The 19,943-nt window shown below is 42.3% G+C and overlaps 2 protein-coding genes across 6 annotated transcripts in view; both read right to left on the minus strand.

The window, feature by feature from the left end:
* Nucleotides 1–3,813: 3,813 nt before the first annotated feature.
* tmem81 (transmembrane protein 81) lies at nucleotides 3,814–9,489 on the minus strand. Its single transcript, XM_078546196.1, has 2 exons — nucleotides 8,246–9,489; nucleotides 3,814–4,179 (listed from the first exon to the last, which is right to left on the minus strand). Exons 1-2 carry the CDS (start codon nucleotides 8,705–8,707, stop codon nucleotides 3,841–3,843), a joined length of 801 nt encoding a protein of 266 aa, XP_078402322.1. The 5' UTR covers nucleotides 8,708–9,489; the 3' UTR covers nucleotides 3,814–3,840.
* A 2,155-nt stretch (nucleotides 9,490–11,644) lies between these two features.
* rbbp5 (retinoblastoma binding protein 5) overlaps nucleotides 11,645–19,943 on the minus strand; it is a 36,995-nt gene continuing 28,696 nt past the window's right edge. For 2 of the 5 annotated variants that reach the window (XM_078546407.1, XM_078546406.1), the window contains exons 14-15: nucleotides 18,250–18,438; nucleotides 11,645–15,125 (exon numbers count right to left, since the gene is read on the minus strand). In XM_078546407.1, the coding sequence (XP_078402533.1) occupies nucleotides 15,097–15,125; nucleotides 18,250–18,438 (218 nt within the window). In that variant the 3' untranslated portion in view covers nucleotides 11,645–15,096. Of the gene's footprint in view, nucleotides 15,126–16,544; nucleotides 16,682–18,249; nucleotides 18,439–19,943 lie in introns of all 5 variants that reach the window. The other 3 variants (XR_013577252.1, XR_013577251.1, XM_078546408.1) reach the window with 3 other exon arrangements.

Below are 19,943 nucleotides of genomic sequence, written 5' to 3' on the forward strand. Positions count from 1 at the left end.
CTCTTTGTCACAGTACTTGTAGAAAATAGTCACATCATCAGTTATAGAGAACAAAACTTTGCATTCCATTACTCACTAAAATTTCATTTACTGACAAAATATTTTACTTTTCTACCATTGTCTGAATTGGTCATTAGCTGTGGGTGTGATTTCTGTATGAGATTAATATGAAAGGAATTTGGGAAAAATGTTAATAAAATACAGAAAACAAAACTATTTTTGCTGCTTTTTTTTTTAAGCTCGTGTCCCGTGAAAATGACACTGATGGTTCTGAAGTGAGATTGTAATCCTAGTCCCTTTCTGGGACTATTCCAGATCAGGCGTACTCCTCAGATGATCAATCTTACTTGAGGCTGAGAAAGATAGGCCTCACGGACACCTGAGTGGGTCTGAAGAACTGATCTAACTCTCCCGCAGGAAAGGAACCACCAGAGAACATTACAGCTCTCCAGATAGCCTTTTTAACAAGTTTTAGCTAGGTCATAACAACCCTCCCTTAGTCCTGTGTTGGAATCAATCGAGGAGTACATTTGGGCAAGCACAGAAGTGGGCCAGGGGTAGAGCAGAGAGTGTTTCATGCTTCATTAACCTGTGCCCATCCTAACACAGGTATGGCAGGAACCAATTGTGGCTGCTTATAATGGGGTAATGTTGTGCGTTCCCGACCTGGTGGCCCTAACTTAGAAAGAACTGCCATTCATCATAAAAAATAATTTGGAAGCAACAAAGTTTGAACTGTGAAGGAATGCAGCTATAAATAGAGTTATAAGAGAATCCAGCCATAAATAAGGGATCAAGATTAAAAACTGTGATTATTCTAGGAAGTAGGGATTAAAAATAAAAAGCAAAGTGTATCTGCTGGACAAGGGTTCATAAACATGCATGGGCATAATTGTGTGCTCAAGGACACCAACGTCCTGTGGCTTAGAATATGGTATATCCTCTAACAAAGGGCAGTCCGGAAAAAAAAAAACAGGAACTGGCCTCTACATCACCTCAGCAAGGCATTGATAACTTGTAAGATTCTACAATCTAACAATGGATAACCTTCAGGATGACCCTAAGTAAGTTGTCAACTGAATCCTGGAAACTGAATGTAATGACCACTATCTGAGCCTCTCAGTACCCTATTTGCTTGAAGGATATTGACTAATATGAGGGATGTTGACGAAAACAAAGGACATTGTCCAGCATGAGTGCTCAACAAGCTTCTTGCTGACTCAGTTCTTTTACAGTATAAACCCAGATGTTATAAGGGTTCAGGAATCTCCCCTCAACAGCGTACCTCTCCACTGAAGAGTGTACAGAGATGGGTTATCAAGTTTTGATGCAGAAGACTATATGAGACAATATATTTTCTAAATTATATAAAAGTTTATTAAAAAACTGAACATGCAATTCACCTTTGATGGCAAGTCAATCGCAACATTGATGGTTCTAGGAAAATGAAGTATAATCTTGTTTCTAATAGAGAATCCAAGTCTTATTATTCCAGAGAGATACTTAAGATATCCATTAATATTTAAAGTAGCATTTACCTTAAATCCCTGAGTGGACAGTTACAGAGTATAGCAAGATACCTCTTTCCCAATTAAGGGGAGAACTATCAGGCGGAATTTTCCATGCCCATTGGCGGCGGGTGTTATGAGTGGCCTGAGCAGACAATATGCCGCGATTGGTTTCATGACAGCAGGAAGGCAGGTTGCGATTGTCCGCTAAGCCCGAGGACCAGCGACTTTTGGATGCCGTGGAGACCTGCCGTGTTGTCCTCTACCCCAGCTCTGGCCGCAGGATGGGCAGCAACAGCGCTAGCCCGGCTTGGGAAGTGGTGGCAGCGGTGGTCAGTGCCGACACCCTGCAAAAGAGGACAGCCACCCGGTGCCGCAAGAGGATGAATGATCTCCTCCGTTCCGCCAGGGTAAGTCACACATCTCATCACTCAACTCTCACACTCAGCTCTGAAGAAGAGTCATTCGGCTAGGAACATTAACTCTGTTTCTCCCTCCACAAGATGATGCCAGAGTTTTTCCAGCAATTTCTGTTTTTATTTCATTTTTCCAGCATCTGCAGTATTTTGCTTTTATTTGATTATATTGTTGCTTGTGGGAGCTGGCTGTGCACAAATTGGTTGCCGCGATCCCCGCATTACAACAGTGACTATGCTTCAGAAAATATTTCATTGACTATTAAGTGCTTTGAGACACCCCAAAGCCATCAGACGCCCTATATAAATGCAACTTCTTTCATTTTTTTAAACTATAAAATCAGATTTTGTGAATTTACAACACGGAAACATTCAGCCTTCTGGCCATGCCAGTCTTCATGCTCCACACAAGCCTTCTTCCACTCTTCCTCATCTCACCCATCAGCGTATCCTTCTCTTTCTTTCTTCTTCATGCAGTTATCTAGCTTCCCCTTAAATGCAACTCGGCCAGGGCAGAAGACTCCAAGGGGACAGCGGAAACACTTTAGGGATGTCCTCAAAGCATCCTTGAAGAGGTCAACCATCCCCGCTAACTCATGGAGTCTCTGGCTTGTGACCAACCAAAATGGAGAAGGGCTCATTTGGGAAGGCGCCGAACACATTGAGGGACTTTGTTGGGAAGACACAGAGGCAAAGTCGAGGCATCAGAGAAAGCGCACAAACCTCCAAACAAGTCATCTACCTTCAAGCACCACCTGCCCCTCACGTGACAGAGTCTGTAGGTCATGCATTGGACTGATCAGACATCCCAAGACCCATTGAACCAGAGTGGAAGCAAGTCATCCTCGATCCCAAAAGAGTGCCTAAGAATAAATGCATCTATGGTACTCATCTCAACCAGTCCTTGTGGTAGTGAGTTTCACATTCTAACCACTTTCTGGGTAGAGAAGATTTTCCTGAAATACATATCGGATTTATTGCTAACCGTTTTATATTTATAGCCCCTAGTGTTGCTTTCTGCTTCTCTATGTTTACACTATTGAACCCTTCATAATCTCAACGACTTCAATTAAGTGGTAACATGGTTCAACACTATTTTATGGATCCTTGCGGCATTTGCTACCTTTAAAAAGCTGGTGAATGCACTTCATAAGTTGTGCTTTGGGATTCCTCAAGACATGAAAGGCACATGATAAATCCAAGCTCCTTATTACCTTCCGCAGCAGTGTAAATTTTCTTATCTCCCTCACTGCAAGGTCCCTGTAAGCACAATTGCTAATTGACTGCCAACTTTAAGAGTATTATAATGCTTGTGGATATGTAGCCACTCAGAAATGTCACAAACACATTCACTCCACCAATCCATATCTCAAGAGTTTCAAGGACAGTGTACAACAACCCAATGAATCATTCTCCACATCAACCTTTCACTTAAATCTCACTATACACAGATTTGACAAGGTACAAAGGGAAACTATCAAGATGGACAAAGAATGCAGTTTAAAAAAAAAAACTTGCACTTACACAGCTGTTTAACCCATGGTTGAACTGTTTTAAAGATCCCTGTACAATAAGCCATTTTTGTAAATGCAGTGACCATTGTTGTCTGGACAAACGCACAAGCGATAACTAACACACAGAATGAGAAGAGTAATTAGTTAAACTTTTCTAGTGGCATTGACAGAGGATGCAATATTGGGCAAGTGTCTGGAAAAATACAGCCGCCCCCCCCCACCTCCCCCCGCACCCTCCCCCCCCCCGCCCCGAAACTGTCAGGTAGTGGGCTGGGGTTGTTGGGTTGGGGGGGTGGGGGGGGTGCAAAATTGCCTCTGATCACTCCACACTGCACCAATGTTCACCTTACGAAAATATCGTTAAACTGACATCAGTAAAAATCTAATTTATTTATTGAACATTCACTTATTTGTCATACATAAAAATATGGCTCCAAAACCGAAAGCCAAACTTCCTCCTATTGCCAAACCGATGGCAATCACTCGAATGGCCATGTTTGCGCTTTTAAATAAGTCCTTTACTTTATCCCAGAAGGATTTCCCCTTCTTCTTTGCCACTGGGTTTCCTTGAAGGATTTCCATCTCCTCCTTTTGCTCAGATGACAGCACTTCGTAATAGTTCAGCTGCACCAGGTTTTCAGGGATGATTCGGACTCCAATTAGCACTCGCTTGACAACTTGCATCGTTTTTGAGTTCTGCACTTGGCACATATATGTCCCAGCATGCTTCTCTTTGGCGTTCTTTATGGGCGGAAGTGGGGGGGAGGGGGAGGGGGAGAGAGAACGGTGGGCCCATGTTGTCAATATTAGGCATTACACAAAACATTCCAAATACAGAGACAGCACTTAAAAACATGACTGCTTCGCATCTAAGGAAACAAAATAAGGGCAATCTGCTGAATAAGACACACTCGCCATCTTGTACTAATTTCTGTGAAAATTAGAAAATTATGGCTTTTGCTCTGAGATTTGCTTTGCCGGTTATGAAGACATATGCAAAGAGCATACCACATTCGCTGCTCCAGAGCACGGACCACAGATGTCGTGGGGGTTGGAGGAGGGGTAGGGTTCAGGTGGGGGGAAATTAAAAGGATCAGATTTTTGGTCTCTGACTTAGATTTGAAGGAACATCTATTCTGCCATTCAGAAAAATACTCTGTCCTGTCCAAAATCAGACAGTTAAATCACATACTGGTTTTAAATGGTAGTTAAGCATTGGTGACTTGAATCCCTCCATTGAGAGATGACCATGCAAACTTGCAGGACATTAAAGTTATTGCAGCTCACCTGTGGCTCATTTATCATGAAGAGATTTTAATGTGCATATTATTGGAAATTATTTTTAAATTGGTCTTGTAGTGTGGTCTGTGTGTGGTTTAATTGGATTAAAGCCAGCTAGTCTAGGTGCTTTGATGTATATTAGAGATGGTAATTAGGTAAACATAACGGTAGAAGCTAAAGAGTACATTTGCTTTTGTTGAATAAACCATTCAAAAGAATGGGTAAAAATCTTGCGCCTAGCTAGGGGACACCAAGCAATGTTTATATTACTAATTAAATTAGGGTGGAATGAAAGGATTATTGTTAGGAGAGTAAAATTTAAAAACCTAGTAATACAATGGAAAATTTATATTCAAAGGGAAAGCCAGGTATAAACCAAGAGGAGTTTGTGTATGAGAGTCAGAGGTATGTAAGATCAAACCAGCTTGTAAGCCCTACAACTGTCTGCAAAGGGACCAAATTGCAAGGGAGCTCATTTTGAATTTGTAAGGCCAAATGTGCTTTGCCTGGTGTCTGTTTAAAGTCTATGGGTTATTGTTGCCTTGGTGAAGATTTACCTGGGAGTGATTAATTTGGAGGTTTCTTTAAAAGTTATTACGGTAGTCATTTGTAGTCATGTATGTGTTTAATTTGTTGTTAAATTAATAAATGTTTAATTTAGTTTTATATTAAAAAAAAACCTCTTCAGGCTTGGTGGTTTTATTCCTGAATTCAGAGCTGCATGTCAAACATACCAATTGAAAATATAGGTTATGACAGTTATTCAAGTTTCCCTCTGGGATTCAAACAACTCAGCCTTTACCAACTGCTGCGTCATAACACTCATGTTGTTGAGGTTTCTGTTTCTCCAACACAAGTTTCAACCAGGAGCAGAAGTCTTTTATAATGGGTCGGAAACAAGTTTATCATAACCACTTTGACTGAACAATGGAAAGTTTGGGAGATTGTGAATAAATACAGCAGCCTCCTCCTTTTCCCTTCATCATCTCCTTTGCCCCTTTCAGCTAATGCTGGGATCTGCTGACTAGGGGGTTGGGGGGTGAAATTGCCCTACACCAGCACAAAACAGGTTGTAGTAAGTCAGCAGCCAACTTTTCATGAAGGCTGATATTCTTACCGCTGAAGTTCACTGAACACTTAAAATCTTTTTGGGGATCTGTTTCTTTGTCTCGCTGTTGCTTTTACTTGGTTTAAACTTAAAAAGGACAAAGCAGCCCGCTTGATCAGCACCCCATCCACCACCTTAAACATTCACTCCCTCCACCAGTGGCAGCAGTGTGCACCATCTACAACATGCACTGCAGCAACTCACCAAGGCTCCTTTGACAGTACTTTCCAAACCCCGGGCCTCTACCATCTAGAAGGACAAGGACAGCAGGTGCATGGGAACATCACCACCTGCAAGTTCCCCTCCAGGCCACACGCTATCCTGACTTGGAAATATATCATTCTCCCTTCAGGTTCGCTGGGTCAAAATCCTGGAACTCCCTTCCTTACAGCACTGTGGGTGGACAGCAATGGTTAGAGAAGGTGGCTTACCAGCACCTTCTCAAGGGCAATTAGGATTGGGAAACAAATTCTGGCCTCGCCAACAATGTTCATAAGTAACCAAGTTTGTTAGAAATAGCTTCATCTCTGGAAGAGTAACATTAAATGTGAGAAGTGGCTTTAAGCTAAAGTTGGTAACAGGTTAATACTGTCCACCAACCAAAATGTAAAACTCAACATATTTCCCCCCTTTAAGATACAAAGACCTCTCATGAACCTTGGGACAGCAACATTATAGATCATCTCTTCGTTATACTCAAATTCTTGATAGAGAACAAAAACAATGACTACTTAAGTCACATGATACCGTTGAGCCAGAATATTTGGGACAAAGAATTTCCTAATGTAGTCAGCCTCAAGGTACATTCTGAGTAGGATGCAGAAGGTAGAATAAGCTTTCAGCTAGCATTAACAATGTCTGACACCAAGTGCTGAGGTTTATGCTGGGTCAGCACCAACGAAACACATAGGAATGGCACTATTTGTATGGCAACTCTTATTACCCCCCAAAACACTGAATTGGAGATGGGTGAAATGCTTTAATGATTGGTTTTACCTGCACTTATTTTGCAGGCTCTGAGATATATTCGAGAATGACAGCAAATGGCGCTCAGAGTATACATTCTAATTTCCAGACGCACAGGAGAAGGGAAGATTCATACACCAGCTGAGTCAATCCTATGAGCAGCTTTTTAATTCTTGAGGATCTCCAATTCAACGATACATAACACTGGCTCAACCATAGCCATGTCACTTTCTTCCAGGTCAACTCCCTCTGATCTTGTGAAAGTGACACTGTCAAGTGAATCTCAATGCAACTAAGTGCGCAATCATCCAATTTGGCGTGCATTATGAGGGGAATTTTTGCTGCAGTTATTCATAGTTAGTTCAGTTCTGGAACACCGAGTACTGTTTGGAGCACTGTACCTTAGAAAGGATATATGGGCCTTGGAAGGATTGCAGTGCAGGTTCACCAGAATGTTCCCAGGGCTCCAAGGTTCAAATGATGAGGTGAAATTACAAACTATGTTGGTATTCCCTGGAATTTAGAAGGTTAAGGGGTGATTAGATTGAGGATTTTTAGGATTTTGAAAGGAATCAACAGGGTTGATAGAGAGAAATTTTTCCCATTTCTGGGTGAGTCTAAGACATGGCGACATAACCTTAAAATCAGAGCCAGGATATTCAGGAGAAAAGGTGGGAAAACTCTCCCACGAAAAGCAGCAGATTCTAGCTCAATTGATCATTTTAAAACGGAGATTAACTGAATGTGTTAGCCAATGGATACAGTGCCAAGGGAAGTAAATGGGGTTCAGGTACAAATCAGGGTAGAATAGTAAAAGGGTTCAAGGATACAGGTGAACAAATTATTCAAAACAGCATAAGTTAGCAAGCCGATTAAAGATGCAGCAAAGCTCTGGGGTTATTTCCATGGGTATAGAATTCAAAAGGAGCAAAGTTTATTTTAGACTTGTAAAGGCCACAATCAGGCCAGAGTGAAGTACTGGAGAGAAGCGTGAGAAAGATTACAAGGATGGTACCAGAACTGAGAGATAACAGCTATTGGGAAAGATTGAGAAGGTTGGGGCTTTGGTCTTTACGAAAAAACAGAGAAGTGATGTGAAAGAGGCATTTAAAATTATGAACGGTTGGACAGAGTAGATGGACAGAGAATGTTTCTATCTTGCAGCAGGATCCATAAGTAAACACAATAGTTACCAATAAATCTAATAGGGAAGTAAGGAGAAATGTCGTCAGAGTGGTTAGAATGTGAAACAAGCTACCACAGGAAATGGCTGAGGAGTTTTTTTTTTTATTTTGTTCATTGAATGTGTGCATCACTGGCAAGGCCAGCATTTATTGCCCATTCTTAACTTCCCTCGAGCTGGTGTGGAACTGCAGTGTATTCCATCATACTCCTGATATAGTACTCGAATATACGTGGATAGAAATTTTAATAAAGCAAATTGATACTCACCTTTACGATAATCATCCATGGTGTTTTTGAACCCTTTAATGGAAAGATTTTGAAGAGGTATAGATCCGTTGTCACAATTCCTCTTGCAATCTTCCACACAAAGATGAAATCGGACGACCCTAAAGTTTTGATAGTCGCATCCAAGCAGCTAATGCTCAGGGTGGCACCCACGGTGGTGGTTTTAGCGATAAGGCCACAGTCTTGGTTGATCAGGCACAAGGCATTTGTCGATGTGCAGTTACTGACGTATCCCTTTTTGCTCACCTTGCAGTAATACTCAGACCTCCAGCCTAGCCCACAGGTTTTGCTGCAGGGGCTTACACTTACAACTAGGAGTCCAGAGAATGTGACATTCTCCAACTCTGGCGGCAGGGTGTTAATGATCTCTTGGCAAGCAGCCAGATGCATCAGGAAAGTAAAAAAGATGAGGACAAGGTAGATACTGGCATGAGGGACCAGCATTTCTTTAGGGGAAGGGACAGGGAGAGAAGAGGTGGGGGTGGGAAGTGGGGGGTTAAGGCTGTAGACAATCTAATTTTAACAAGTCTTTGTTACATCAACCTTCAACACAATGGAGCTTTGAGAACAATGGAACTGAGGTTACATCATGACAACATTGGTAAGGCTGTAGATGCACAAAACAATGGGTGAGAATTTGATGTCAAAATAAGAGTGAAACTAATGGTGCTCACCATTATTTATGCACGAATGGTACAGCAACTTCAGGCTGTGCTAGATGCATGATTAAGCATTGATATCCAAACTTTGCTATCCTAGTTGCACTGCTCCACTGGTAGCTCCGCAGTAATGGTAGCTCTGCGGTAATGGTACCTTGCCTAATGCCTCACCGCTGAAATGCATTGACTAGCATGAAGTTGTATTTGTGTCCTAGGCAAGTATTAAATTCCCCTTGGGAAGTTAAATCCTGAGCATTTCAGTCTAGATATCCTTTTTAATAATGATGTTTATTCCTGCCAAACAACCTTTGACACTGAAAATTAACCATTAAAACTTAGAGTCTAATTCCTCAGGGTTTAATTGGTGAAGATTTCCAATGTTTAATTTTTTTTTTAAAGAACATTTTGTCTTTCATTCACTTAATCCAATCTTTTCTTTCCCTCTTTCTGTGCCTCATTTGACCTTGAATTCACAAACTCCATCCTTCTTCTTCAATCTCATTGGTTAAGGAGACACTCAGCCAATTGTCCTGTTCATTCCCAGATGTGCAGTTTCCCGCGCTGCACCATTAGCAGATCACATTTTCAGTAACTTGCCACACAACAAAATTTTCAGAACACAAATATGCAAGGTTAATCTACCTAACACTGGACGCTGTTAGATTCACTCCTACAGGAAAATCTCACCCAATGCGTTTCCTGAGGAAAACAGCAAAGGAGTTAAATAAGAGTATGCTGGGGGTTACCATTGATCAGAAACTGAACTGGACTATCCATATAAATACTGTGGCTACAAGAGCAGGTCAGAGGCTTGGAATAGTGCAACGATTAACCGTCCTGACTCCCCAAAGCCTGCCCACCATCTACAAGGCACAAGTCAGGAGTGTGTTGGAATACTCTCTGCTTACCTGGATGAGTGCAGCTCCCACAACACAAAAAGCTCAACACCATCTGGGACAAAGCAACATGCTTGGTTGGCACCCTATTCTCAAACATCCACTCCCTTCACCACCAAGTGCCAGCAATATGGGTCATCCATAAGATGCACTGCAGGAACTAACCAAGCCTTCTCAGACAGCACCTTCCAAACCCACAACCTCTACCACCTAGAAGGATGAAGGCAGCAGACACATGGGAACACCACCACCTGCAAGTTCCCCTCCAATCCACACACCACCCTGACTTGGAAATATATCACCATTCCTTCACTGTCGCTGGGTCAAAATCCTGGGACTCCCTCCCTAATAGCACTGTGGGTGTACCTGCACCACATGGACTGCAGCAGTTCAAGAAGGCAGCTCACCACTACCTTCTCAAGGGCAATTAGGGATGGGCAATAAATACTGGCCCAGCCAGCGAAACCCACATCAGTGAACAAAAAAAAATTATTCCTGGTCCAGGACAAAATGATGTTCATAAGGCAGCAAATTTTCTAGCCTGTTATATTTCACACTAAATGCAGCTGTTTAATGTCACATGACAAGGCTCCACTCTGCTTTCCGTACCCTAACTCACACCACGTCCATTCACACATCACCTGTGCTGACTGACCAACTTTAATCCCTGGTCCAGCAACGTCTCGATTTTAAAATTCTCATCCTTGTTTTCAAATCAGTCCGTGGCCTTGCCCCTCCAGATCTCTCAGCCTCTCCAGCCCCACAATCCTCCATGATCTCTGCACTCCTGTCTAGGTTATAACTAGATCATAAACAATGGATTTTTGTCCAACTCTCTCCAACTGTGTTACAGCCTGTGGCACGCCTTGGTCACAATTCAATCCCGGCTAGCCTGACAGGAGAGGATTCAAGTGTTGATTTTGAATTTAAATTAACCGTGCCAACTACTGATAACATTGGGATCTCCACCAATACTACAATCTCCATAATGGAGAACCTTCCCGTTCTGACTCTCTCCCTTCCCCCACCCCACAGGGTAGTGGAAATTGATGGATAAAAGATCTCCAAATTCTGGTCAGGTACGTACAGTACAGCAATGTCCTAGTAACGAAGGCCAAGACAACACAAATAAAACACTAAACTTCTAACAAAAAAACTGATTTGAAATTTTCTGGAGCGGAGAAGTTGGTGGTCAAAGGTGCAGCAAGACAACATCCCAAACAAAAATTCCAATCACACAATGTTCCACGGACTGTATATTCAGGGGAGACGGTCATGTAACGTCACTGGACTAGTAATCCAGAGGCCCAGGCTAATGCTCTGGGAACACAGGCTCAAATCCCAGCTCAGCAGCTGGTGAAGCTTAAATTTATAAATAACATCTGCAGTTGAAACCTAATTATTAACAGGGACCATGACAATTACCATCGATGTTGTAGAAACCCTCAGGTTCACTAATGTCCTTTAGGGAAGGAAATCTGCCATTCTTACGCAGTCTGGCCTATGTGTTGCTCCAGACACACAGCAATGTGGTTGTCCCTTAACTGCCGCTGAAATAGCCTAGCAAGCCATTCCGTTCAAGGGCAACTAGGGATGGACAATAAATGCTGGTCTTGTCAGTGATGCCCACATCCCATGAAAAAATTTTTTAAGCTTTTAAAAGCCATAGTGAATGTCTGACATTCACATTCTGAGGACAGTCAAAGCTTTCAGTCTCTTAGACAAGTCTGGGAAAGTCTAAGCATGTCTAGTTATGACAGTTCATAACCCACTGTCACAATTTACTGATGATAGAAACTCTTATTTTTTAAAAAAACCAAACACACTTAAAACCAGGTTAATGTTTATTATTTACAGGAATAAAAAAAACTGTATACACAATTGCTCAAACCATCCTTGCACGTGTGTTCTGTACAACAATATTGGTTACCAAATATGTCACCTCAATACACTCGGGTCATCGACACATTTCCTTGAAGAGAGATATATTAGTGACCCATCCAATTTGAATGCAGCAGAGGAATGAGCAGGTATTGTTCTATCAACATTTAAAAAAAAGATCATTACAAAACAGCCCAGCCCCAAATGGAAGAGGTGGTTTAACAACAGCTGTTAACAAGGCCAGTGGCTGCTGGGTCTAACACAAGGCATTTCTTAACAGCACAAAGGCCACAGGCCAGAAGCAACAGACTATAGTGTCCCAGGAGAAAAAAACAGCAACTTGTCCAGCCTCGAAATGGCAGCAACAATGGACAAATCTAGAACTCTAGTTCACCCTTCCCCGACAGCGTCATCAAAAGGTTCATAACCAAACACAACTCACATCTGAAAGTATCCACTGCCTAGATTTCGGTGCTACCAGTGCTTTTTTTTAAAAAAAAACAGCAGAAATACTTTATTTTCTCCCCACACCATTGCCTAATGGTTTAGCTCCCTCTCGAGTCAAACAGAAACGCAAAGGCTTCGAGGACAATTCAGAAGAGGGGCCATTTTTTAAAGAAAGAAATGAAAACTGAAAAGCAAATGACTGGGTTTGTTGCATTGAAGCTTATTTCAAGATATCCTTTAACATGCCCACTGCTATGTCGAAGGAACAACTAAATGGGCTGCATTATTCGAGTCCATCTCCAGATCTCCCCAATTAAAGCAGGTTTACATAAACAGGGATATTATTAAATGATAACAGAATGAAGAAAAACAGTAGTGAAAATATGGAGCTTACTACCACAAGGAGTGGTTCTGGTTAATTGCATAGATGCATTTAAGGGTGATGGGGTTGGATGAAGAGGGGAGACAGCAGTCTTGTGCAGAGCATAAACATTGGCAATGGACCTGTTGCTGTACTGTAAATACCATGTTGCTAATTTTATTTAGAATTAAAGGTCACACGTTTAATCGTAACTGTTTTGTTTGGATCTCATTTGCTCCCTGGCGATGGTATTCAGAGGAGTTTGAACAGAAATTAATTCGTCAGCTTCACAATAACAATTAGAGGTGGAGGACCGAGATTTTGCAACTGGATCACAAGGATAATGCATTACAGAAACTGAACCACAGTTCATTCCTTGGGTAGCAAATGTGGATAAGAGAACAACATGGCTTTCAGAATCATTCAGCATGTTACTGTGCAAGTCATACTTTCACTGTTTTTCTGGGACTCGAAATCTGAAGGCGAGATGCAATGTGTGTGCCGCTGCATGCAATATATTGCTGTGAGTGCTATTGTTTTTACAATGAGCGGATACTCCAGGGCCAAGTCGCTTTAAACGACCATCAGTATTACTGAAAAGGAAAAACCAAAGCAAACTAACATAAGGGGGGGTGGAAACTTGTGTGCCAGACAGAAAAGGCAGAAACACAAGAATACCACAAAATAATCTGGCGGCTTCAGGAGCAAGCACCATCTCTGCTTGCATGGGAGCTTTTGATTTTTGTGCATGGGGTTAGACTTTGATATTCTTTGCTAGATGATGCACAGTTCCATGTGTATGGGGAAGTTCACATTTTAGGGAGCATGGGGTTTGAATGTGCACGTAGGCGTTAAGGTTAGGATATTGTGTGCATGAGGATCTTTGGACTGTTTGTGTATTGGAATGGGGAAGAGGAAGCATGTTACATTGAGAGTGTAAACACAGCAACCCACTCATTAGCTGCGGTGTGTGGGTCTGACCAAGCGATCTGGAGTCGAGGAACTTTACAACAGTTCTTCATTCTTCCATTCGTGGTGGTGAACAAATGAGAAGGTTTAATCAATGGAGAATCTTAAGAAGCTTTTTTCAGATATTATATAAAAATTCAACTGCAGTGAACTATCAGATTTTCTCACCTCATCCTCATCTCCTGAATCTAGATTTTGGGTGACTTTTCTTGTCCTCTACATGATGAGCAATGGAGGGACACTCAGACCCTCAAGTTATTCAGACTGTAGCCCTGATGATGCCCTCCTGGATTGACTCTCCCAGAGTTTCCAAGATCAGTGGGAGGGGCCCTCATCAGCATGGGCACACTTCTGATAATCGCCTTCCCCATGCCTTCATAACCTCTAACCTCATTCCTCCCATGCGGAGCAGGTAGAAATAAGAGGTGGAAAGGTTCACTTCAACCCATCGTAGAGCAGGTTCAAATGACCTCCTTCTGTTAGGGAACGGATTTACAGTTGACCAGGCTTGGAGCCCACTGGTTGGAAGCACAAGGACCTCTTGGATGCTGCTCCAGCTCACCACTGGGTGCACTGGCCGCCCACTCCAACGCCAGGTCCTTATCTAGGGCAAAAGTGTAACCAGATCACCGTCAACTGCTGGTCTCCTGCCAGAGTTACACCATCGGGTGGAATTTCAGGTCCTCAGGGTTCAACAAGGTTAGGGGTGTGGAACTACAACAGTGCACTGATTAGGAACAGCCTGCCCATGTTGGTACAGATTGGTAGGATTGGGAAGATGACAGCTGGTTCTTCTGCGAGAGGCAGAGGGCAATGCAGAGCAGCTGAGTGGATGGGCTGGACTTAGAAAGTCTAGGGGCAAGAGAAAGGTACATAAAACAAAACAACTGTCAGCCTCCACTTCACTTCAATAAAGGCATCAATTACAGCCCAAAACAATATTAACGGCCCAGTTCATTGATGAAGGGATAAAAAAGCAAAATCTACAATATTTAGCCTTTCACTGTCAGCTACTCATACAACAAAACCAATACAAAAGATATTCATCCGATTAGAATACAAACATTCAGGCATCTAATTACCACAAATAGTTTGTTTAAAAAATGTAAGTGGAGAAACAGGAGAATTTCAGCCTCAGGAACTGGACTGCATGGATCTTTTTAGTGAACCTGACCAATCAGTCTTGTGATGCAAGTGATCTTCCAGGGTACAAAAATAATACCCATCGATAATTACTTCAAATGCAAAACTGCTGGATAAAAGAAACCAAAAATGGTTTTGCGCACTTTGCCGTACCTTGTTCATGCTTCAGCCACGAGTGGCCTCTGTTATGGTTCCAAATGAAAAGTAACTTCACCATATAACATGGGAAGACAGGAATTACACATCAGTTTGGGTTTCCTGGTGAACTGCCCAAGATCTTCAGTTGACTGATTTTGCAATGCCATATTTCGAGGAGGGATGAAGGACCGTCCACTCCTGCAGTTCATGAAGGTTCCATTATGCTTTGGCAGGCAAGTTGACCAAGAGCCATACTCTTTCTAGGTGCTGCATCATATTACTAAAAAGTACAAAGGCAGCACAACAATGTCAGGGATGAAGAATCATCATTGCCCATGTTCACAGCAGATCTGAAATTACACCTCCTCCTGAAAACCGAGAAAAGGAGGAAGGGATTAAAACTGAGGCATCCAATGGAAGCGGACAACAAAAATGAAACCAAGTTCTCAGAACGAGTGTATTTTGCTAATTCCAGCCACAAAGGGATGACACAAAAATAACTTGCTCATTTACTGGTCTTAATATGGCAGTGGTTTTCAAACATGGGTACGTAAGGCCATGGTTAGTAGAGTGGTGTAGGAGAAGAACTCCCATCGAGAGAAAGAGGTGAGAGCGCAAATGGTTCAAACACATCCTCCTCTCAAGCGAAACTGTGTCAAACAAGGAGGGGATCTGGAAACTGGGAGAAATGCAACGTGAAGCTGATGGATTCTAAATACTGTTTGAAGGACTCTCAATAGTGTGTGCGGTTTGAGATCTTAATGCCCTTCCAGGGCTCTTCAGACAAATAATAAACTCCCTGCGTAGCACAATCCAGCTTTTTGAAATTCGGATATTCCAATAAAATACGTGAGCTGCTTATGTGCTTTCTCAAAGACATCACCAAAACTTTCTATTGTTCACATTCTCTTGTCGAATCAGCACAATTTCTAACACACCAAAAGCAACGAGATGGGCAATCGAGTGATTAGAAAGCACGATCGTTTCAACATTCTTGTAGGTTAACACTATAAATTAAATTTCTCTTCATGGATGAGCATCGGGTTACAATTCACACTGCATGGCAAAATAATTACAGTTATGAAGGTCATTCATTACATCTTAATTTATTATAAAAAGTCAACGTCCCTCTACTGTAGCATGCATCCTTTTGCTTTCAGCATTCTATCTGGAAGTCTATTCCACATGTTGATACTTGCTGTGTGAAGAATTTTGTGTCTTCAGTTGTAAATTACCATTTACCACTTTGAACCTTTTACTCCCACTATTTAATTTGTAGGTTTTTTTTCCCCCCCTGCCACAAACCCTTAACTTAGAACCCTAGATCATTCTATCAGATCGCCTCACAAATAGATTTTGGCAATGTCCCACATGGCAGGCTGATCAGTAAGTTAAAAGCTTATGGGATCCAAGGGAATGTGGCAAATTGGCTTAGTGACAGGAAGCAAAAGGTTATGGCTGACAGGTGTTTTTGTGACTGGAAGGCCATTTCCAGTGGTTCAGTGCTGGGTCGCTTGCTGTCTGTGGTACATATCAATGATAGAGACGTAAATGGAAGTGGCATGTTTAAGAAGTTTGCAGTCGATACAAAAATTGGGCATGTGGTTGATAGTGAGAATAGCTGTAGACTTCAGGAAGAGATCAATGGACTGGTCTAGTGGGCAGAAAAATGGCAAATGGAATTCAATCCGGGGAAGTGTGAGCTAATGTACTTTGTGATAGCAGGCACTGCAAGGGAACACACAATAAATGATAGGATACTGAGAAGTATAGAGGAATAGAGGGACCTTGGAATGCACGTCCACAGATCCCTGATGGTAGCACGTTCACAGACCTCCATCTGCAGGAGAAAAATAAACCTCCAGGACATGTTGATAACGTGGTCAAGAAGGCATACGGAATACTTTCCGTTACTGGCCAAAGCCTAGAATATAAGAGCAGATTGGTTATGCTACAAATGCATAAAACACTAGTTAGACCACAGCTAGAGTTCTGGTCAGGGGTGTGTTCACACTAGAGAGGGTAATTTACGAGGATGCTGTCAGGAATGGAGAATTTAGTTATGACGAAAGGTTGGATAGGCTGGGGTTGTTTCCTTTGGAACAGAAGAGGCTGAGGGGAGATTTAATTGAATGTTAAATTGAATATTGAAAGAGTCAATTGAATATTAATAAAATTACTAGGAGCCTGGATACTCTGTTGGCATAGAGGTCAATAACTAGTGTCATAGATTTAAAGTGATTGCGGTAAGGTTTAGATGGGAGTTGAGGAGCAATTTTTCTCAGAGGGTGGTGCATTCTGGAACTCACTGTCTGAACAGGTGGAGGAGGCAGAAACCCTCAGCACGTTTAAAAAGCACTTGGATACACACCTTAGATGCCCTGACCTACAGGACTATGGACCGAGAGATAGGAGGTGGGATTTGACTGGATAGTTCTCTCAGGCAACATGAACGTAACGGGCTGAATGGCCTCCTGCGGCATAAATCTTCCTGTTTCTATGCCTTCACTAAGGTAAAATACCTAAGTTTCTTCCACCTTCCATAATTCTGACCCCTACACACCTGTCTCATGGCTCTTTTGCACTGTCTCCAGCACTTAAATTTCTTCATTGTTCCTTGGTGGCCAGGACTAAACACAGTATTGAAGGTGTGCTCTGACCAAAACACTATGGTTTTATCACTGTCTCCTAAGCTTGTATTAGATTGTTTGGGCTATATGGTTCAGCGTTCTAGTTGCTATATTAAATACTGTTTTCATTGTTTGACTGATTAATTTTGAGTCTACTTAGACTCACGTTTAGTAGATTTTAGGCAAGGGGCTCACAGGAATATGCCTATATTTAGAAGGTATTCCCCCATAAATGGTTTGAAAGCCACTGCTATATGGAAATAAATTTTAAAAAGCTAATGATTTATAAGTAGAGGCACAAAGCATAAAAGCAAGCAAGTTATTCCAGATCTTTATTAAACGCAAGTTTGGTCTCAGCTGGAGTGTTCCATCCAATTCTGAGCGCCACACTTCAGGAAGGATGCAGGGGAAAAAAATGACACATCTATAGCGAAAGAGCTGGGCAGCGGAATTAATTGGATGGATCTTTCAAAGGGCCAGCATGGAGCCAACGGGGGCAAGTAGCCTCCTGGGCTGCATCACAGACACACAGGAAATATTTGAGACAAATTGCATGGATGCGTTTCATGGGAAGCTAAGTGAGCAAATGAGGATGGAAGGAAGAGGAGGATATGCTGATAGGGTGAGATGAAATAAGGTAGGAAGAGGCTGAAGCGGAGCACAAGCACCAGCACGGAACAATGAGGCTGAATGGCCTGTTTCTGTGCTGTAAACACTTTTTACTTCAATGCACTTAAAACAGCAAACCCGCATGCAAAAGCAGGACCAGAAACTAGAGGGAGCAGGAGGGGGAGGCGGGGGGGGAGAGGGAGAAAAGCACAGGTACCAGGCAAGCTGCGGGAGCTCCCACCATGGTCCTTACCTGCGGGTGGCTCAGCCACTTCCGCCAGCTCCTTGCCCTTCACTGCTCCTTCCAAAGGCTGACCTCTGTCCCCTTTGAAGGCTTTCGACTTAATGAAATCTTTCTCTTTACCTTTCGTTCCTTTTGGCCGGCCTGCTTGCTTTTTCTTCGACTTGCCATCGCCCTTCACACCCAGCAATGGGTGAACTTCTGGGGGGGGAAGAAAAATAAACATGCCGGTTACTTGTCACTGAGCTTGGGAGCGACCCTTATTTTGTAATACAGGTCCTGAGTCAACAAGAAACGGAAAAGGATTGGAATGGGAAAGGTGGAGTCCACATTCCTGCTTCTAACAGTTACCCAGTGATTCCTCCTCGTTTTATTAATCTGCACACTAACATAAGGTTTCAAAAAAGTGTCAAAATTGCAGGGACTTAATGAAATTGTGGGCTCCACAAGATTTTCCAGTGATGATCTTGACCTTGCGGTTTGAACAACCACAAATATTCATTAATGATTATTAAATATATAAAATCTCAAACATTAGAACAGATGACCTTTCCCCCCATTGTGCAAAACCTTTTATCCATCTCATATTTCTTTTGAGCCTCGTCCCAGCCACTCACTTGCACCCACTAATGCAAAGCAATTGGGATTAATGGGCTTCAAGCCAAGTTGTGGCCAGTGTAAGATTTAGTTCAAGTGCAGGTCTTTTGAACAGCCGCAGATTTCCCACAGCATTACTCCTCTCCATAAACTCTGGACACTGGACATTACTGCGAGTGTACTTCAGGGTGATTTTATTCACCGTGTGTCTACCAATCAAGGTCTTGAAAGCAAGGTTCAGAACAGAGTACTGGTCATTCCGCTCAAGGGTTTGATGAAAGAAAGATTTGCATTGCCATAGCACCTTTCTTGAACTCAGGATGCCCAAAAGTGCTTTACAGCCACTTAAGTCCTTTTGAAATGTACTCACTGTTGCAATGTGGGAAATGCAGTGCTCAATTTGTACACAGCAAGCTCCCAGTAACAGAAACATAATAAATTACCATTTTCTAGCGTTGGTTGAAGATAAAATCTCCAGGATACGAGACAGAATTTGTGCTCCTTTTTGAATAGCACCATGGCATCTTTACCGTCTACTCAAGAGGGCAGATTGGGCTTTGGTTTAATGCCTCATCCAAGAGATGGCACCTCCAAGAGTGTCAGCCCAAGGAGTACCGAGTCTAACCTTGAAACAGACCATGCAGTAAATCTCTCCTTGCCATTCCCTTAAAGAAAAGAAAATGCTAACCTATTCTCTTACTAAAATTGACCAATGATTTCTTTCTGAACCAAGACAGCCATAACTTTTGTTAAAAAAAAATGTAATCTTAGTGCGTGATGCTATAAAAACAAACTCCAGCTCTGCTCAGTTTCATCCAAGGCAATTGATGTCATTAATTTCTCTAAGAGAAATATCCCGCAGTGGCTCAACAGCAGAGACTAACTCACCATATATAACCTCACAACAACTTTAATAGGTCTCCTGCAGTACTGCTCACGACGAGTTGGAGGACAGGCTGTATTTTTAAAATATTGGTGCCATCATAAGTGCAATGGGAGAAGTGCTACAGGAAGTGTATACCACATGCAAAGTGAAAATGCCCCGAAGCAAACATCATTGCGCCAGATGCACTTAATACGTTTAAAAAAAATAAAAGTTTTAAAGCTTA

The sequence above is a fragment of the Cetorhinus maximus genome, chromosome 8, assembly GCF_964194155.1.
Source record: "Cetorhinus maximus chromosome 8, sCetMax3.hap1.1, whole genome shotgun sequence".
NCBI lineage: Eukaryota > Metazoa > Chordata > Chondrichthyes > Lamniformes > Cetorhinidae > Cetorhinus > Cetorhinus maximus.